The sequence below is a fragment of the Podarcis gaigeae genome (genome assembly GCF_964106915.1).
Source record: "Podarcis gaigeae genome assembly, chromosome: 6".
NCBI lineage: Eukaryota > Metazoa > Chordata > Lepidosauria > Squamata > Lacertidae > Podarcis > Podarcis gaigeae.
Genome location: NC_139682.1, coordinates 66,101,896 through 66,120,725, shown reverse-complemented (window position 1 = coordinate 66,120,725; position 18,830 = coordinate 66,101,896). Strand labels below are relative to the sequence as shown.

The 18,830-nt window shown below is 43.7% G+C and overlaps 3 protein-coding genes across 22 annotated transcripts in view; 1 reads left to right on the top strand and 2 right to left on the bottom strand.

Moving 5' to 3' along the window:
• The window catches only part of NEXN (nexilin F-actin binding protein), a 28,315-nt gene extending 21,710 nt beyond the window's left edge, over positions 1-6,605 (bottom strand). For 3 of the 15 annotated variants that reach the window (XM_083743049.1, XM_083743044.1, XM_083743055.1), the window contains exon 1: positions 6,388-6,531. The gene's annotated coding sequence lies outside the window, so the exon portion shown is untranslated. Of the gene's footprint in view, positions 1-4,573; positions 5,359-5,407; positions 5,767-6,387 lie in introns of those variants that run through there. The other 12 variants (XM_083743054.1, XM_083743048.1, XM_083743045.1 and 9 more) reach the window with 8 other exon arrangements.
• The window catches only part of USP33 (ubiquitin specific peptidase 33), a 156,118-nt gene that overhangs the window by 77,001 nt on the left and 60,287 nt on the right, over positions 1-18,830 (top strand). The gene's annotated exons all lie outside the window — the stretch shown is intronic.
• MIGA1 (mitoguardin 1) overlaps positions 9,744-18,830 on the bottom strand; it is a 36,329-nt gene continuing 27,242 nt past the window's right edge. For 4 of the 6 annotated variants that reach the window (XM_083743079.1, XM_083743082.1, XM_083743081.1 and 1 more), the window contains 3 exons: positions 13,866-13,919; positions 12,098-12,214; positions 9,744-11,925 (listed from right to left, as the gene is read on the bottom strand). In XM_083743079.1, the coding sequence (XP_083599205.1) occupies positions 11,707-11,925; positions 12,098-12,214; positions 13,866-13,919 (390 nt within the window). In that variant the 3' untranslated portion in view covers positions 9,744-11,706. The remainder of the gene's footprint in view (positions 11,926-12,097; positions 12,215-13,865; positions 13,920-18,830) is intronic. The other 2 variants (XR_014565331.1, XR_014565332.1) reach the window with 2 other exon arrangements.

Sequence of the window (18,830 nt, the reverse complement as noted above, 5' to 3'; positions counted from 1 at the left end):
AGCAACATCTGGAGGACTGCATGTACCTGATCCTTGCATTATACCATGCAAGGCTGTAGAAATAGAGCTTATGTCAGCAAGTGGACAGAGTTGCCTCAAAATCATTAATTCCCCATAACTCCACCAGTCTGGTCACTTTTTTTTTTAAGCTTGCTGGCTGCTTTGTACAATTTCCATGTGATCTCTTGAACTTTTCAAAGGCTTCACAGAGCTGAATTTTATATTCAACATTACATTTCTCATTGAGTTTTACTTTATTTCAGGGTTTAGGTTGTGGTAGTTGTCCAGTCATTATACATATGTCTACTTTTAAAAAAGAAAGAAAAAAGTCCTTAACAGCATGTCCCGGACAATAGCTGCCAGTTTCCATTTCACTGCAAACTTGCAGCACATAAATTAGAAAAAGGAGCACATTGTTCCAAAACATCTTCCTTGATCTTGTTAACTGAATTACTTTTTCCACATCCATATGTGGAAGTCATCACACATCACCACACCATCTTACCCCTTTTTATTTTCTCATCAGAATCTACAAACAGTGATGTTGCATTATTTTATGATTTCAAGAAGAGGAGGCTGCACAAAGGACAAAAATGCTTATCCACTGCTACCAGTAAAACCGCAAACACAGAAAATAATGAAACCAGCTTCATTGCCTAGCATATGAATGAAATCTGAATGTGCAAAGCCTAGCAGTTATCATTCCAGTAGTGATTTGCAGATGTCAAGTTAACCAATAGCTGCCACCATTGGGATCAAAGGAAGATTCCCAGGATACCAACAATTTGGAACAGGCGTCGGAAACAACGTGCTCCAAGGTACTGAAGAACAGTATTAACTTCCTCGGCACCCCCACCCCAAATTTCTGGGTCACTTTATAACATTTTTAGAAACACCACTTCGTATCTGCTTTGAATAGTCCTATTAAAAAAAATAAATCTTAGGCCAGGATTCAAAGAGCTGCTTGGGTCATACAAGAAAGTTTCGGCAGTCAGAATAATGTTCTACTCTCTCCTTTTTGCCTTTGAACTCTGCATCATAATAAAAAAGCTGGTTGTTATCATTCCCTTCAGTTTCAAAAGCAATATGCCATATGGCATGGGGGCACTGCTTTCTATAAAATAAAATAAGTAGTACAAGCAGTCCTATACATTTATACCCACCAGCAGCTGTCCAAAGGTCTCCAGTTCCCTTAAATTATGCTAGCCATTTTTTCCTTGTTGCCCCTTATTCTTGGAATGCAACTACTATTGTTGATTTCCTTTTCAGTCCCTCCTCCAAACTTGGATTTCAGATTACCACCCTAGTTCTGGTGCCTTATTGCAGTTAAACCAGAATACATTCAGTTTAAATATTCACATAACAACTGCAAATAAACTGTTATAATAAACTATTTTACCTAGTTCAAAACAGGATTGCTCTTGATCGGAACTATCTGGAGGGGATTGACTGGGTGGGTTCATGTGGTCATGGATTCTTCTTTGTGTGAAGGTGCTGGGAGCTGTATCATAGCTGTTCCTTAAGAAGCCCTATTTGGATTCATGAAACTAACAACTATCACCTAGTCACTGATATCCTCTTTTAGGGACAAGGTGCCTGAGAAGATGGTGGCCTGTTTCATCCATGTTCAGGGCTGGCTGGAACTGAAACAACCCTTGGTCCTCTGATGGTGTATGGAGAGAGATAGGGAGAACAAAACCTGCTGATTGTCCTGGATCTCTCCAAGGTTTTTGATGCTATCAGTCATGGTATCTTGCTGGATCAATTCTGTGTAATGGGAGTTGCAGGCATGCTGATATGATAACATAATTCCTACTTCCTGAGTCATTTTTAGAAAGTAACATTGGGGGACTTCTGCTTGAGCCCCAACAGCTGTGCTGTGAAGTCCTGCAATGTATTATTCATCGTGACTCCCATGCTCTTCAACATGTAGATGAAACTGCTAAGTAAGGTCATCAGAAGATTTGGAGTGAGCTGTCATCAGTGTATCATTGAAACACAGGTCTGTTTGTCATCTGAGTCATGTGAGGCTACGTAGGTGCTGGACTGGTGCCTGGGTTTGGTAATGGGCTCAATGGGGGCCAATAAACCAAGGCTGGATCCTGACAAGACAGATGTACTGCAGGTAGGTGGTTCCCATGTTCAGGAAGTGAGTATGCAGTCTGTTGTGGATGAGGTCTTTGGGGAGTCCTGGATCCAGCACTGTCACTTGAGGGCCAGCTAACCTTGGTGACATGGAGGTGAAGATACTGTGGTACCTCGGGTTACATACACTTCAGGTTACATACGCTTCAGGTTACAGACTCCGCTAACCCATAAATAGTGCTTCAGGTTAAGAACTTTGCTTCAGGATGAGAATAGAAATTGTGCTCTGGTGGCGCGGCAAAAGCAGGAGGCCCCATTAGCTAAGGTAGTGCTTCAGGTTAAGAACAGTTTCAGGTTAAGTACGGACCTCCGGAATGAATTAAGTACTTAATCCGAGGTACCACTGTACACAAACATTTTGTTGCAGGTTCCCTTATGTGGTTGAGCACTTATCAGTGTGGAAGTGAAATGGGGAAGCCAAAAATAAGGTAATGGCTTCTGCATACTTGGAAGATATTCTAAAGGTAAAGGTAAAGGTACCCCTGCCCGTACGGGCCAGTCTTGACAGACTCTGGGGTTGTGCGCCCATCTCACTCAAGAGGCCAGGGGCCAGCGCTGTCCGGAGACACTTCCGGGTCACGTGGCCAGCGTGACATCGCTGCTCTGGCGAGCCAGAGCCGCACACGGAAACGCCGTTTACCTTCCCGCTGGTAAGCGGTCCCTATTTATCTACTTGCACCCGGAGGTGCTTTCGAACTGCTAGGTTGGCAGGCGCTGGGACCGAGCAGCGGGAGCGCACCCCGCCGCAGGGATTCGAACTGCCGACCTTTCAATCGGCAAGTCCTAGGCGCTGAGGCTTTAACCCACAGCGCCACCTGCGTCCCCTGGAAGATATTCTAGGTACACATAAATACACACTAATTAAAATAAAATGGCATTTTCCTTTAAATCCCAAAACTGTCTATCAGGAACCTGTAAGTGTATAAGATGTCGATGACAGTTGGGCCTGCACAGAAACCAGATATCAGGCAGGCTACAAGAGGGAGAGTCATAGCTCAGTGGCAGAACATGTTATTTATGTGCAAAAGATCTCAAATTCAATCCTCAGGGTCTCTAGGTAGAGCTGGGAGAAAACCCTGTCTGAAACCCTGGAAAGCCATCTCTAGTCAGCATGGACAGTACTGAAATACAGTGCAGATGTTTTAGACCACAGTTTCCACCAGTCCCAGACAGAACAGCCAATGGTGGCAAGGCCATCCCACCCAAGAGGCAAGATGAGGCAACTGCCTCAGGTGGCAGGATCCACATGGGCATCAGATCCTGATGTAGATCTTTATTCCTTCCTTGTTCTTGACGTAGATTTCAACTCACTCCTTCTCATGCCAATTTGTGATTCACCTCTGATGTAAAAATGCCTCAGGTGAACCCTAGATGATGGGAATTGTAGTCCAAAACATCTAGAGGGCAGCTGGTTGGAAAAGGCTGCTTTAGTAGGTTCATTGCAGAGGTCAGATCTGATTGTGCACTTTGCCATTCACATAATAATACTGACCATTACTTGCATATATATACATTTAGGGTTTTACAGAGAAACTGCTCCAGTTGGGCTGGCATTCACACAGACCTCCTTGCGATAAAATACCACCAGAGCTTTGAGAAGTGTCACAGTGAAAAATAGGTTTCATTTAGTAAAATAGATCAGCTACATGATGATATAAAATAAAAGGCAACCACGCTTGCTCCCCCACCTCGTTTAATAGAACGTATGGTTGAAGATATCTCGGCACACAAAACAAAATGAATATTTCTGTTTAGCACCAAATCTAGTATATTTTTTAATGCAACTAGAAAAAATATTTCTGAAAGCAGTCTGTTAAGCATTCATAAAGGTGCATACACTCGTAGCACAGCCCTCTTATTCAAAAAGTCTTAAATTCAAAATATTCTACCTAAAATCAGCTGATATTTTATGCACAAACCATACACCCCTGATTCACTTGTAAAAGATATATCTCCTAAACAAGAAGTTTTGGGCTTTCTAGTTTTGGTTTTCTTTGGTTCCACTGACCAATTAACCTTTTGCCTCTCCATTTATGATTATATCTCTGTATATTTCAGCATGGAATAAGGCTATGCCATGGATACAAGCAGCTAAAACACTTGAAACTTTGAGGAGCAACTTTTAATGAATTATGGAGATTATCAGTGTCACCCAGACCAGCTTTCTCACATCTCATTAGCACAAAGCAAGGCAAAATCACTACTACAAGACGAACAAACGACAAGAGCAAGAAAGGTTTGCTGAGCCGGGTTTAGAGATCACCCACCCACTTATCTGGCGACACTATCGCTACTGCTGCTGCTGCCGCCACCCCCTTGCTCTAATATTAGCTCAGCACCTTATTCCTAGTTGTCATCTCCTTAGCCACTGATCAGTTCCACACCTTTCAGCAAAAGGTTTCTGACCTCGGGAAAGCAGAAAAGGCACCTGCATTAATCCAAGATGTTCTCTCCAGGACTTAGTTCAACTCCCTTCCACAACCCACCCCTCGCCCTGGGAAAGTTGCATTCAATTGCCATTCCATTAAATATATATATGTGTGTGTGAGAGAGAGAGCTGCTGGCTCTGGATTTTGAGCGTTGCGATATGTCCAAGGGAGTTTTGTTTCAGAATAGAAGAGGGCCCTGGTTGGAAATGGATTTATTAGGCTGTTCCAGTGGTGCCACACAAGCAACAGCCTGCTTCTTCAGGGCTGTAAATGCACAACAAGCCCGACCAACTCAGAAGCTGCAAAGGGACCCACAGCGAAGCCCCCAGAATGTTCTTCCAAATAAAACCCGTTTCTAGTCTAGACAAGAATGTGCGCCAACTGTTGCTCTTCGGACGTCAAGGGAAACTAAAGCCCTGCGACGGGTGGGTGTGGGGGGAGCGAGAGAAGAACGACAGAGAAATTCGACCGTCTGAGGAGACATGAAACAGATCGCGCTGACTGGTGGAGAGAAGAGGGGGGTAGAAAAAGGAATTTTCACTGTGTCAAAAAAATATTTTTTTTTTAAATCCATGGGGGACGGAGAGGGGTTGCTAGCCCTCCCTCTCTGCTGTCACAGATAGACCGAATTAAGGACAAAATACAAGTCAAGTTGGACAAGGTCAAGCCAAAGGGAACCTCTTGTTTGTAGAGGGAGAGAGCTCTCCCTCGCGACCGTCCCCCCTGGGGCTCCCTCGCCTCATTGCGCGCCAAAACGCCCGCCTCTCAGGCCGACCTTCGCGCCAAAACAAAACCCAACACTCTCTCGTGCCCCCGAAGGCAGCTTCCCGTACCTGAGAGCCCCCTGCGCGCTTCGCTCTGCGTCTCCAGATAATCCCAGCGGCTGGGTGGGCGGGAGGGAAGCTGGGAAGCTGCTCTGCTTCTGCTGCTGCTGCTGCTGCTACCGTCTGCTGGTGGTGCTGCTGCTGCTGCTGCTGCTGTTGCCGCCGCCGCCGCCGCCGTGCGCCCCTTGGCTGCGGCTTCAGCAGCGCCGGGCTCTGCAAGTTTCCATAAAAGTCCCGGTGCGCAGCCCGCTCCCGCATTCCAAGCGAGCCCCGGCCCGGCTGCAGCTGTCCCGACGCAGCACACGCGCGCCCTGGCCGCCCCCTCCTCCTCCTTTCTCAGCGCCCTGGCCGCGCCGCCTGGGCCCCTCTCTCTGGCCCAGCCGGGTTATTTTAGGCTGGAAGCGCCGTCAAGCTATAAATACACCCAGGGACTCGGGGAAACTGGATAATTCCCCGGCCGTCCTGGAGGGGTGGGGGGCTCTGGCAAAATGAAAAGCGGGGGTAATAGAGATGAGGGGAAGAGGCCAGGCTATATCATTCTGAGCCGGCATCCCTGCCGGCGCTCATTCTGCGCTGCAAAAGTGTCCCTGAGCAGGTGCAGAGTGCATTTCCTCCAAGGGCTGGTTGCTCCGGAATAAAATATTGGGAGGGGGCAGGTATGTCCCAACCCGCACAATCGATCACATGACCACGACACCACACACACTATTTGAAAGGCAATGCCCATCTATTTGGGGGGGGGGGCGGAGTTCCTCTGCTGAGGTCCAACATGGAAAACTCGTTTATTCTCCAAAAACACAGACTCAATTAACTCTCAGCTTCCACCATGCCCTATATACTAGACTCCGTAGGGTCACCACCATCCTTCAACAAAGATGTCCACGTAAACAGCCACCCCCCAAAAAAGAATCAGTGTGTCATTCAAACAGATCAGTTAGATCTAAAAGGCATTCATGCAGTCATTACTTAGCAGTTAGAAAAATACTTACTATCAAGACTTGAAAATGTATTTTCCCCCTTCTCCCTTCACGCACACAAGTACCGTATTTCTGGTCCAGTTGATGGCAGTACTTTAGGGCAGTGGATCAACTCCTGACAAGCTTCACTTTTGTATATTAGAAGAAAAACTGTTCTGACTCTGAGATCCTGGTGGCTTTTTTATAGCTCTAAACTGACTGAGAGCAAGTAACTAATAATAGTAACTTACCAGATAATTGTAGCAGCCTGAAGTCCACTCAGTACCCTATCTATATGGGTGATAGCCAGCATTACTCATACTCAGAGTAGACCCACTGAAATAAATGTGGGTTTCTTTTCAATGGGTCTTTATGACTAAAGTATTTGTGTGTTCTGAATATTTTGCTAGTGTTCAGAATATAGGATCAGCCCACATCAGCATTTATTTATTTTGTGGTTAAATTTGAATGTCACTCTTCATCTGAAGATCACAGAGTGGTTCACGGCATAAAAATTCAAAATGCAAAGACAAAATCTGTAATAAAACAAAAGCAAAACAAACCAATAAACCCCTCCTCCCACAGGCACATTTTAAATCCTTTCACACTTGCAAAGATGCAATTGTTAAAATTAATGCTTGAACATCCAGAACCACTTACTTCTGTTCCTGAATTACTTTGCAGAGTACATGGCAGCAGAGAGATTTGATTGCTTTTTTTTCTGGACACATAATGGGACTCTGCTATTCTTTCCCCTCCTTTCCATTCTGTTTTTCTCACACAAGACAATACACTGGGGGCAGCTATGAATATCTTATTCTATAGAAATAAAGAGGAATTTTCTTTACTTATTTGTTCAGCAAGGTGGACAAAAAATAGTCAATATTATTCCAGTTACTATGTGGACAGGGCTAAACACAAAGTTAAAAGCACATAACTCCAGGCTGCAGTGAAAACTACTAAACTGTAGTGGGGCACATCCAAGACTCTTGCTTCTTTATCTGTGTGAAAAGAGAAGGAGGAACCTTCTGTCTGCTGCATTACTGATTGTGGCATTTAACCCTGATTCCACTGCATATTCCACACTTCTAACCAATTCCCAGCTGAGAGATGCTGACTGAACAGCAGCAGTGCCATAAATGTGCTATAGTTGAAATTAACAACCTCCACTTCCCTTTCCTGCTGACTTTGACCCATCTTCCTCACCATCGACCTCAACTTCCACGAGTTCTATTTTCTCCTTGGTCCATTGCTTTCTCCTGCTTTCCCTTGTCCCTCCCTTCCTCCCTCCTTATCTTTTGTTTAGACTACAGTAACCCTGCAACTTAACAAGGGGAGTTACATTCTGGGGATTGCGCCTGAAGCCAAAATTGCGTATAGCCAAAACACATTGGGTTCAGTGGTGGGTGGGATTGCCAAAGCCTTTTTTTCCCCTAGACACCCACCACACCCCTTTTACTGTTTTTAATCCTTTTTTTTTTTTTTTTGCCAAGCTTGTAAGGCTGAATGCACACAAGTTATATGTGCATAAGCTGCAGGCTTACTATACTTGCTTTCTCCCATCATTACCTCTGTTCGCTGGCTTCAGACCCCCACCTTATAGCTGTTGTCAGTCACAGATAGCATTCTGCAGCGCCAGTTTGTGTGAATGGAATGAGGGTGCGGCTGTAGAGAAGGAAGTAGCTCAGTGGTAAGAGTGTCAAGGTAGGGCTGAGACAGCATCTCAGGTAGGGCTGAGAGCAACTCTTTGGCTGAAACCTTGGACAGCGTCTGCCATTCAGTGGAAGCAAGACTGAGCTAGATGAACCAGTGGTCTGACTCAATACTGTATAAGGCAACTTCCAGTGTTCACCTATGTGTTGCCTACTGCTGTCGGCTCATCATACCGGCTTTGGTGCACTTTCCCGTGCTGACTCATGAAACATTGGACAGGGAGATGGATAAACTTATTTGATTCATGTGTGCTGGGGGGTGGGGAAGCTCAGCCTGGAGGCCAAATGCAACCCTCCTTGAGTCCACACATGCAGTTCATATCCAGGCCATGCTGCTCCCCTTGCTGACTCTGGTTCCATCCCCGTCCCCATGTATACTTTTGCCTGGCTGGAATTGTGCCCCTGTAAGGGGTGGGGGAGGCAATTACATCACATTTACTTGCTTGGATGGAGATGTACCTGTGTAAACACACACACATGAATTAAGCATAGCTTGAATGTAGCCTGCTGTACAAAGGCAAGGATCACAACCATTGCTCCACAGATGCTGTTTTGCCACAATCACTACTGGTAGGCAGCCCCCAGCAAAGTCCCCATGACGAAACATGGCCCCTGGATTGAAAAAAGGTCTTGTTTCTCCCTTGCTGTATGCAGATATAGTTCCCCACATATTAGTAGCAGCATGAACTAGGCAGTTCAGAGAAACAGCTGCCAGCTAATTTTGTAGCATGTTGACTTCCTCGCCCCCTGACTGTCACTATCGGCCTCAACTTCCATGATACATCCGAGCCATTTATTAAGATGAATACAGATGACCATGCCATGTTGCATACATGCACACTGCAAGTTAACCAGCTTGTAACTGGAATCAACCTAAACATAAGAATGTTGATGCAGAAAGTCTGTCACAACTCTTATTTCAGAACAGTGACTACAAATCCTCTAGGTTTCCTCCTTGACTGAACAAGAAATTGATTATTCAGGCAGCCTGAATAGAGAAAAAGTGGAATTTCAATACCGTATAATACCAGCCCTACATTTTCCCCAAAGGGGCCCATGACGTAGTGTACAATAATTTTTAAAAAATCCAAATTAAAATAAAAAGGAAACATGAAGCTATTTGTGATTTTTATATGGCATAGAGGGAAGAATGGATTGGGGTAAAAGAAGTAATAGATAAATTATTTCCCAAAGCCTCAGTGAAAGAAAATGGCTTTGGCTGGCTTCCAGAAGCTGAACATGCAGACCTCAGAGAGACCATCCTATGACCAAAAAGTTCTATTTCTAGTATAATGTTTTTGGGCCCGGGGCACATTTTCAAACTGGAGAAATTGACATGGGCAGCGTACACACACAAACATGGACACCCCCCAACCTATTTGCTATAACACAATGCTACTTTAAAGTCTTTATTTCATCTGAAGAAGGGACCCTGCAGACACCAGGAACATGTGCACCCATGGAAGCCATGTTGGCAATACCAACTCTAGTGAATGTCAGCCACAAGTACAAGCAAGTCAGCTAGAGCAGGATTTTACCCAGATATCTTTGTAACCAAGGAGATTTGTAGAGAAGTCCCCTAAACTGTAGGTGTTTCAGGGCAAGACCAGCACCTTGGATTCAGCCCAGATACACAAAACAAAAAGCAACACAAAAAGCAAAATCCCAAAATCCGCGTTAGGGCAATACGTTTTATTAGGCGAGTCCAAAATGTCACAAATAGTATGCAGACTTTCAAGTTGAACAAATAGTGTAGTTCTCTGGACATAGGCATACTATGATCACAGTATCTAAAACTGAATCCAGAAGTACTGTGGGCTGGTGGGACTGGTATTCAACCTGTTTTTGAACATGCCCACGGTTTGGTAGGAGGTGCTATTATATCTCTACAGCCTGATCACAGTTATACAGTGGTACCTCGGTTTAAGAACAGTCTGGTTTAAGAACGATTTGGTTTACAAACTCCGCAAAACCGGAAATAGTGTTCCAGTTTGAGAACTTTACCTCGGTCTAAGAACGGAATCCGAATGGTGGAAGGGCACCAGAGGCAGGAGGCCTCATTAGGGAAAGCGTGCTTCGGTTTAAGAACCGTTTCAAGAACAGACTTCCGGAACAGATGAAGTTCGTAAACCGAGGTACCACTGTATCAGTTTAGGTTACTGTGGGATGATAGCTTTTGAAGACTGCTGGATGTACAGTTAATGCAAATAGTGCAGCAGAGTTATGTAAGGGGACTGGCTGCTTGGAATGAAAGCTCAATAGCTCTTTGAAAGAGTTAAATTGGCTTCCGGTCCATTTCTGAAGAAAGTGCTGGTTTTGACCTAGAAAGCCCCAAACAGTTTAGGGCCAGATTACCTTTTCCTGCAAGCGAAGTAGGATTAAGACCACCATCAAAGGTCCTGCTCCAGGTTCTGCCACCCTGTGAGGTGCAGCGATGATAACCAAGAACCTTCTCTGCTGTGTTTAAAATCCACACCCCGCCCCTGCAAAAGCTTCATCTGGTGCAATCTTCCTTCTCTTTCCAGAAGCAGGTGGAATCCTTTCGTATGCCCAGGCCTTCACAATATTTTACTGTAGTATCATTTTATTCTGATATCCCATTTTATGGTTGTATTATGCAAGCTTAGATGTGAAGTTTTACTTTTTCTAAGAGTCATTTCGTAAATTGAACCCCAGAATTTTCAAAAGAGACGAAGACAAAATTTAAAATGACAAAAGGAACATGTATTTAAGTCTGTTGCATGATTATTGTTTTTGACATAACATTCCCCCTCCCTCAAAAATATACTTTAAATGATACATTCAAACAAGACAAGATACTAGCTTATTCACAATTAGTAAAAAGTTTTAAAAGCTCTCTAAAGGTGCGAGGGGATTCAACCAATTATTAACTTATTTAAGAGCATTGTTTAAGGCCTCCCTAGACTGTGATTTCCAATGTAAAATATCAGTGAAGGGTAATTTACATAAAAATATGAGCTTTGTACTCTATTATTATTTTTGTTTAAAAAAAAAAGCTTATAGAACGGCATTGCTGCCCAAAGGCTGAATGCACCGATTTATTTCGCTACATAATGAGCTATAGCTTATACACACAAAATACATTTTCAAGGCAAAGTTAAATCATTTGTCACTCTAAGTGTCATTATATTGCACTTCATTTAAGTAAGAATAACAGTAAATGTATAACTTGGCAAGTGTGTGGCCAGGGTCAGGTAGAGCTTTTGAGACTTTGTACTGGGTAATTCCAACAGTGCAAACCTTCGAGACAAACTTGTATACTATATACCACGTTTCTTTGCATCACTTTCACTCACAAACAATATCAGAGGAAATTCACAGTATTTCCACAAATACATTTCACTTCGCCGTTTTCAAAAATATATATATGTTGGGATATATTACATATAAATCCAGTGACGGTTAAGCTACCTGCTCCAAACATATGCAGTATCTTTTTTCCACAAGCAATTCTTTCCATATATTTTTTAACTTCCCTGAGTCCATACTTAACAACATTGTAGATTTCAGGTACTTGCTAAAAAGAGGAAAAAGAAACCAAAGCCGAAGCGATGGCAGCTTTCCTTGAGGGAGAAAACGGCAAAAAATTGTGCTCACATTAAGAACGAAAAGGAGAAACCTATTGTGCTTTAGCTTCCAAAATGCCACTGGCTGCCGTGTCCCCGCATCCACTAACAAGGCCACTGGAATGCCTTAGGGAGTCGGCTCCGAGGTTAGCCAAGAGAAGATCGGTGTGTCGAATCAGCAACAGCATAAGGTCTTCCGCTAGGTTATCTATAGTGGAGTACCGCACCTTTTCAAAGTCAAAAATGTCTTTCAGGAAATAGAGAACCTGGTCCTGGTAAAAACAAACACAAAGCAAATTTACTTATTTGTGATCATTGCCAGGCTCCGAGATTTCTTACAGAAGTATTTCTTTCTCATTTTGAATGGTTTTTTTTTTTTTAAAGAATCAGTAATAGTATCAAATTAGTGGCAACGAGCTCTCCTGGTGTAATGAAGAAGCATACCTTGAAGAAGTTGCATAATTCATACAGGGAATTCCTGGGGCCAAGGAAGCCCCATGCCAGAACAGGGCTGATGTGTTCACAAATAGCATAGAAGTGTGCAAAGAAGCCATCAGGAACCTGGAGATGTAATCAGAGCAGAGAAGGTAAATCACTTCCTGCTTCCGCATTGCTGGAACTATAACTCCCAACCATCCCTGGCTAGCAGTTGGGAATCCAATGAAATCTGGAGGAACCACAGGCCCCCCCCCCCAACTCACTGCTTGTCCACACTATTTTTTAATAAGTTTCTAAATAAACCAATTTACATTGTGAACTAAAGTCATACCAGCTTTCACTTTTGATTTCTTCATAGGTGTACAAATATTCCAAATATCTAGGCACCCTTGCCACATTATACATAAACTTCTGGACATAACAGAACATTGGACCTTCTCCAACTACCTTAACATGGACAATCCATAACCATGTGATCCACTGTCATTTTTATGCATTACAATTTTGGGGGGAAGAGTGAATAGTTGTTCTTTTACTGGTTAATAGGGAATTAAAGTTATATTTAATTGGATATTCACCATTAGATGTCAAAATGGCAAACATCCTCCTATTTCTGGAGCCCCCAGTATGGCACCTATGGGCACCACTGCACCCACCAAGGCCCTCTGCCGTTCTCAATTCTTATCTTGCAGATTTTACAGTGTCGATAAATATGAGGTGGCTACTTCTAAAAGATCCCCTCAGACTTCACTGGATGTAACATTTAACTAGTGGAATCATAAATTTGTCTCCTGGGAGGGCTGGGTCATGCCCATAGTAGCTGTATCTCAACCACTGTCCTATTGCCATGGCACCCCAATTTTGCTTCGCTGAATAAAAGCTGGCCCTCGCATATGATTCCCACTTCTCTCTTCATATTCCTAATAATTTACCCAATTATATATGTTACTTGCAAACGAGGGTATAGAAATTTATAACTATGCTGGTTTAGCAAGTGGCCTTGCAAAACTTTATAGCACAGCATTACATGCCATAATTTAGATACCCATACCTACAAAGGTATTTTAAAAAGTAAAACCTGTTCGGATGCCTGATTATCGTCTTCCAAAGCAACTACTCTATTCCGAACTTAAAAATGGAAAGCGTAATGCTGGTGGTCAACAAAAGAGGTTTAAAGACTCTCTCAAGGTGAATCTAAAAAAATGTAGTATAAACACCGACAACTGGAAAACCCTGGCCTGCGAGCGCTCCAATTGGAGAACAGCCTTTACCAAAGGTGTCATGGACTTTGAAGACACTCAAACTCAAGATGAAAGGGAGAAACGTGCTAAGAGGAAAGCATGCTTGGCAAACCCTCACCATGATCAACTCCCACCCAGAAACCTATGTCCCCACTGTGGAAGGATGTGTGGATCCAGAACTGGCCTCCACAGTCACTGTTAATACTGTTACAGATAGGTAGCCGTGTTGGTCTGCCATAGTCAAAACAAAACAAAATTCCTTCCAGTAGCACCTTAAAGACCAACTAAGTTAGTTCTTGGTATGAGCTTTCGTGTGCATGCACACTTGTGTGTATCTGAAGAAGTGTGCATGCACACGAAAGCTCATACCAAGAACTAACTTAGTTGGTCTTTAAGGTGCTACTGGAAGGAATTTTGTTTTGTTTTGTTAATACTGTGTTCATGGAAGACAATCTTACTTGGCTACAAGTGATCGCCAAAGAAGAATACCACCCATATCTACAAAAGTATTTAAAAAAGGAAAACCTGCTTACCTTCATTTGTTGCTTTTTTTGTTTTAGAACTGACCAGCAGCTTGAAGCCACGGCCTAAGTCAGAAGAAGAAGAAGAGAAGTAAGGGTTGTACCCAACACTCTGTGCCCAAGCGGAGCAAACTTCCTCTTGCACAATGAGACTTCACTTTCCTCTCCTCCCCACCTGCACTCTCTCAGAATCTGCTCTGGTGGGATTGAGGGAACTTCTGGAACCTATTCTTAGGGTGCATGGACTGCCATGGGACAGGGGGAATAGAAGATGATGCAGGACCTTTGTGCAAGCTGACATTCATTCAATGTTCGATTCCACCCTACTTTACTTACCTATTTAGAAATATCCATTACATAAAACCAGCTGGTAATTTTCCTAATTTTGAAGTTGTATTATTTTAAGTTTAAGGTTTTTAAATTACTATTGGGTTGTTGATTGTCAAGTTGACAGGCTTCACTTACGTTAAAATAAATTAGGCTGGTCTATAGGTGAAAAGAGGTCAATGGTGCACCTGCATTATTATTAGCAGGGGAAAGTGTGATAATTAAGGAAAGGTAGGACCACAACCAAGGGGAAAAGAGAAAGTAAAAGACATATGTCCATGTCAATCACAGAAAGAATTGTGCCTTTTTAATGAGGTGCACGATTTCACACGCAATAAAAAAGCAACTATACACACCAAAAAAGGAAAGTGGGAACCTTAGCAGAGACATGGGACAAGTGTGGGCTGCACCTCCTCACATAATTGTTAATATGACTTTGCTTGAAAAGCTAAAAGTTGGACATATTCTTGGTGCATGCAAAACAGCTTCGAGACACAGGAAGCTTCTGGATCAGGGTGCTATTCTGTTGGACAGTCAAGTGAAATCAGTAGGATCAGGAGAAATCCAAATGAAATTAGGACATTATCATTACGCCATATTTCTTTTCTCCAACCATAGCAGTGAATGAATATGGCTATATTTTCATGTGTATGTGTCTGTGTATGACTTCTGCTAAATTGTCTCTCAGCAAAGAGAGCTGTACTATAGTTTCTGCAGCATCTTGATCTGGCAACTTGTAAAAGGCAGGAAGCTGGGTTCAAAGGGCAGCTCAGTTGACACAGTACAACTGTTCTTATGCTAGTTTCCAAACTCCATAGAATGTTTCAGTATACTAAAAAAGAAGCAATACTTCGGCGCTTTATAAAGCACTAGACCAAATCAATCTCTCTCTCTCTCTTTCAGCTTATGAACTTTGTTCTCTTAAAATTAGATTACTTACTATTTTGCACATAAGTTTTCTAATAAGGCTTTTCTTCTTGGTCTGCTAAACTCAGAAATGTGCATACTTTTAGTCAGTTTTAACTGCTCCAATAGCAGCACCCAGCTATGTAACAGTTCTTCTTGCCAACTTGGCAAAGCGACCTTTTCGCCAGTGCCTTCTGAAATCTATAGCTTTTGTATCATGTTATATGGCTGTAAATAAATCCTTTCTGCTTTTCATATTTTAATACTATTAGAGCTTAAATGCAAGCCAAAATCCCCAGCGTATTTAAATGCCAAAAGATGTTTTAAAGCCAGAAGTATTTGTGACCATAAAAACAAAGAACAAACCACATACTTTTGTTTTGACTACACTGTTAAAAAACCCCCAACACACTCACTTAAGGAAAAAAAAATACTTCAAATAGTTTTTGACACAGCTAAGCAGTTTTGTCCTAATAAGGATTGGAATAATACAATATACAGATGGCAAAAACTTTTGTCTCCCATAGGGCATAACAGAATTTGAATGGAATGCAATGCTAGTTCGGTACTGGGAGGCAAAACGCTGACAAAATTCCATTGAGAAAAAGTCTGTCTCTGTGTGTCTATCTAATCATATATCCAACAGGAGGGGAAAACAAAACAAGATATCAAGACAAGAATAAAGCCGATGCCCTTTAAAAATATGTTGGGGAGGGAGAGTTATTGGGTTGTTATTGTTTTTATTATCTAGTTTGTTTTTTTATAGGACAGGGGTATAGGACGGTATACAAATTTTAATAATAGATAGATAGTTTTATTCCTTCCATTTTCAATGAGTCCAATGAGAGCTGTTCACCCTCAAGTCCTATTGAAGTTAATGGGTTTTGCAAGTGTAACTCTGTGCTTAAAGTTGTCATTAATTGAAGATCATCATGTATAACTTTCTCAACAGGGATTGCCACATGTAAACATCATTTTCAGCATTTTATCCTCCACAAATCTGCCTATTCCTCTTTCAAAGCCATCCAAGTTGATGGCTATCATCACCTTTCATGGGAGCAAATTCCACAGACCTGTCTATCTTAGGCTGCAGAAGTATCTGGTCTCATCGGGTTCATCATAGACCTAGAGCATCAACCACTCAAGATGAGAAGATCCAAGCTGTAATCCTAGTGAACTGACAAAATTGATCTCCAGCTACCATCTTGAAGGATCAAGTAAGTTTTACACCAAGGCAACAGTTGAAGGATGTTAGCAGAATATTAAATATTATTCACCATAGCAACTCGGGGGGGGGGGGGGGAGCCAAGCAGCACTTTTCTCAGATATTGGGACATACCTATGCATACAATAGCAGCCAGAACCCATTAATCCATGTTGAAACAGGTCCATTGCTGGCACATGACACCAGTAAAAATGCATCACATAAATAAATAACAGATTTTCTGCTGAGCGCAGGAAGAAATATGCCAAGTGAGCGAGAACCATTTTCTTCTGTGGTAGGTATGTGCAGAAGTACAAGGTTTTCGGCTGGAGGTATCATATGAGATTCCGGGACGCATGTTTGCGCTTTTAATAATTACAGATCCCGGGGGATCCCGCCCCCTCACAATGACTTGATGCTACCATGTTTGCTCCTCACATGGCCAATCCCTGGAAATTGTGTGCAGTTTACACGATTAATGGTTGTTTTCCTAGGCTGTGGCAACTGGTGCTTTGGGACCACCTAATTCATCACAGCAGGTGAGACTGAGATCTAACAGTGCAGGACAATTTTGTAGAAATTTTATATAACTGTTTTATAGAAATTTTGTGCCATAGCAAAAATATGGTAACAAATATTTGAGGATCGCTAGACCGTCCTAAGAAGAAGAAGAGTTTGGATTTGATATCCCGCTTTATCACTACCCTAAAGAGTCTCAAAGCGGCTAACAATCTTCTTTCCCTTCCTCTCCCACAACAAAAATTATGTGAGGTGAGTGAGGCTGAGAGACTTCAGAGAAGTGTGACTAGCCCAAGGTCACCCAGCAGCTGCATGTGGAGGAGCAGGGAAGTGAACCCGGTTCACCAGATTACGTGTCCACTGCTCTTAACCACTACACCACACTGGCTCTCTTACGCCACGCTGATACTTACATAGATGTCCTGGGTTGTTGTCGTTTTATAAAATGTGAAAGTCAGCAATACTCAGCAATGGCTCTCAACAAGGAGTGGCATGATGACTTGAAGGAAGTGGTGTCTGAGAGCTTAAAAAAAGCATTTCTAACAAAGTTTCTGCACTCTCATTAATGTGGAATTATTACAAAGAAGGCTGGACTTAATGGATCTTAGTGTGATCCCACAAGGTAGTTCTTTAGGTTCTTAAGCAAGGCTGCATATTCAAGATCACTTCACACAAGTTAATTACCGTATTTTTCGCCCTATAGGACGCACTTTTTCCCCTCCAAAAATGAAGGGGAAATGTGTGTGCGTCCTATGGGGCGAATGCAGGCTTTCGCTGAAGCCTGGAGAGCGAGAGGGGTCGGTGGGCACCGACCCCTCTCGCTCTCCAGGCTTCAGGAAGCCATCTGCAAGTCTTGCAAGCCCGGCGGGAGGTCCCGCGGGCTCGCAAGGCTTGTGGGCAGCAGCCTGCAGCCCAAAAGCTCGGGGGACAGCCGGGAGGTGCAGCGCTGCCACCCCGCTATTCCCTGACCCGATCTGGAGGCTTGGGGGGGAGAAGCAAGCTTGCTTCTCTCCCCCCCCCCGCCAGCCCCACAAACTCGCGGGATAGTGGGGAGGCGGAGCCCCGCCACCCCGCTATTCCCTGACCCGATCTGGAGGCTGGCGGGGGGGAGAAGCAAGCTTGCTTCTCCCCTCCGTCAGCCCCACAAGCTCGGGGGATAGCGGGGAGGCGGAGCCCCGCCACCCCATTATTCCCTGACCTGATCTGGAGGCTGGCGGGGGGGGGGGGAGAAGCAAGCTTGCTTCTCTCCCCCGCCAGCCTCACAAACTCAGGGGACAGCAGGGCAAGCCGCTGCCCCACGGAGGCTAGAGTGGCTGTCCCTGAAGGCAGAAGAGGGAGACGGAGCGCTCTGTCTCCCTCTTCTAGCTTGGGGATAGCTGCGCAAAGCCTCTGCAGGGCAGCGGAGTGCGCTGCCCCACAGAGGCTAGGGAGGCCGTCTCTGAAGGCAGAAGAGGGAGACAGAGCGCTCTGTCTCCCTCTTCTAGCTTGGGCATGGCTGTGCAAACCTGGGGGGGGGGGGAATAAAAAATTTTTCCTTGATTTCCCCCCCAAAATACTAGGTGCGTCCTATGAGCCGGTGCGTCCTATAGGGCGAAAAATATGGTATGTCTTAACTATAAACAAATCCTTAGAACGCACTGTTGTGTTGCAAATTTTACACATACTGGTTAACTGCAGGGGTCCTCGTTCCAAGAAAAGACCATGTAAGATAGCCTATTCCATAGGTGGCCCAAGTGCAATCACCCTGGCCACATGCAAGGGTGACCTAATTAGGTTTGGAGGTTCCAACATATGTGATCAGTGCAATGCAATTTCTTAAAACGACATGCTTCATCTGTGTAGTTTAAGGTGCCATTCTTCATTCATTAAATCAGTTCAGACTGTGAAATGAGGTAGCAGTTATTCTTCAAACTTCACTGCTTTGCACTTCTTGATGGGCGTCTGTGTCAGCTGAATCCAAGCAAAACCAGTGTCTATTAATGAATGTATGCTTGCACAAGTCTTGTTGTTAGTCATCAATC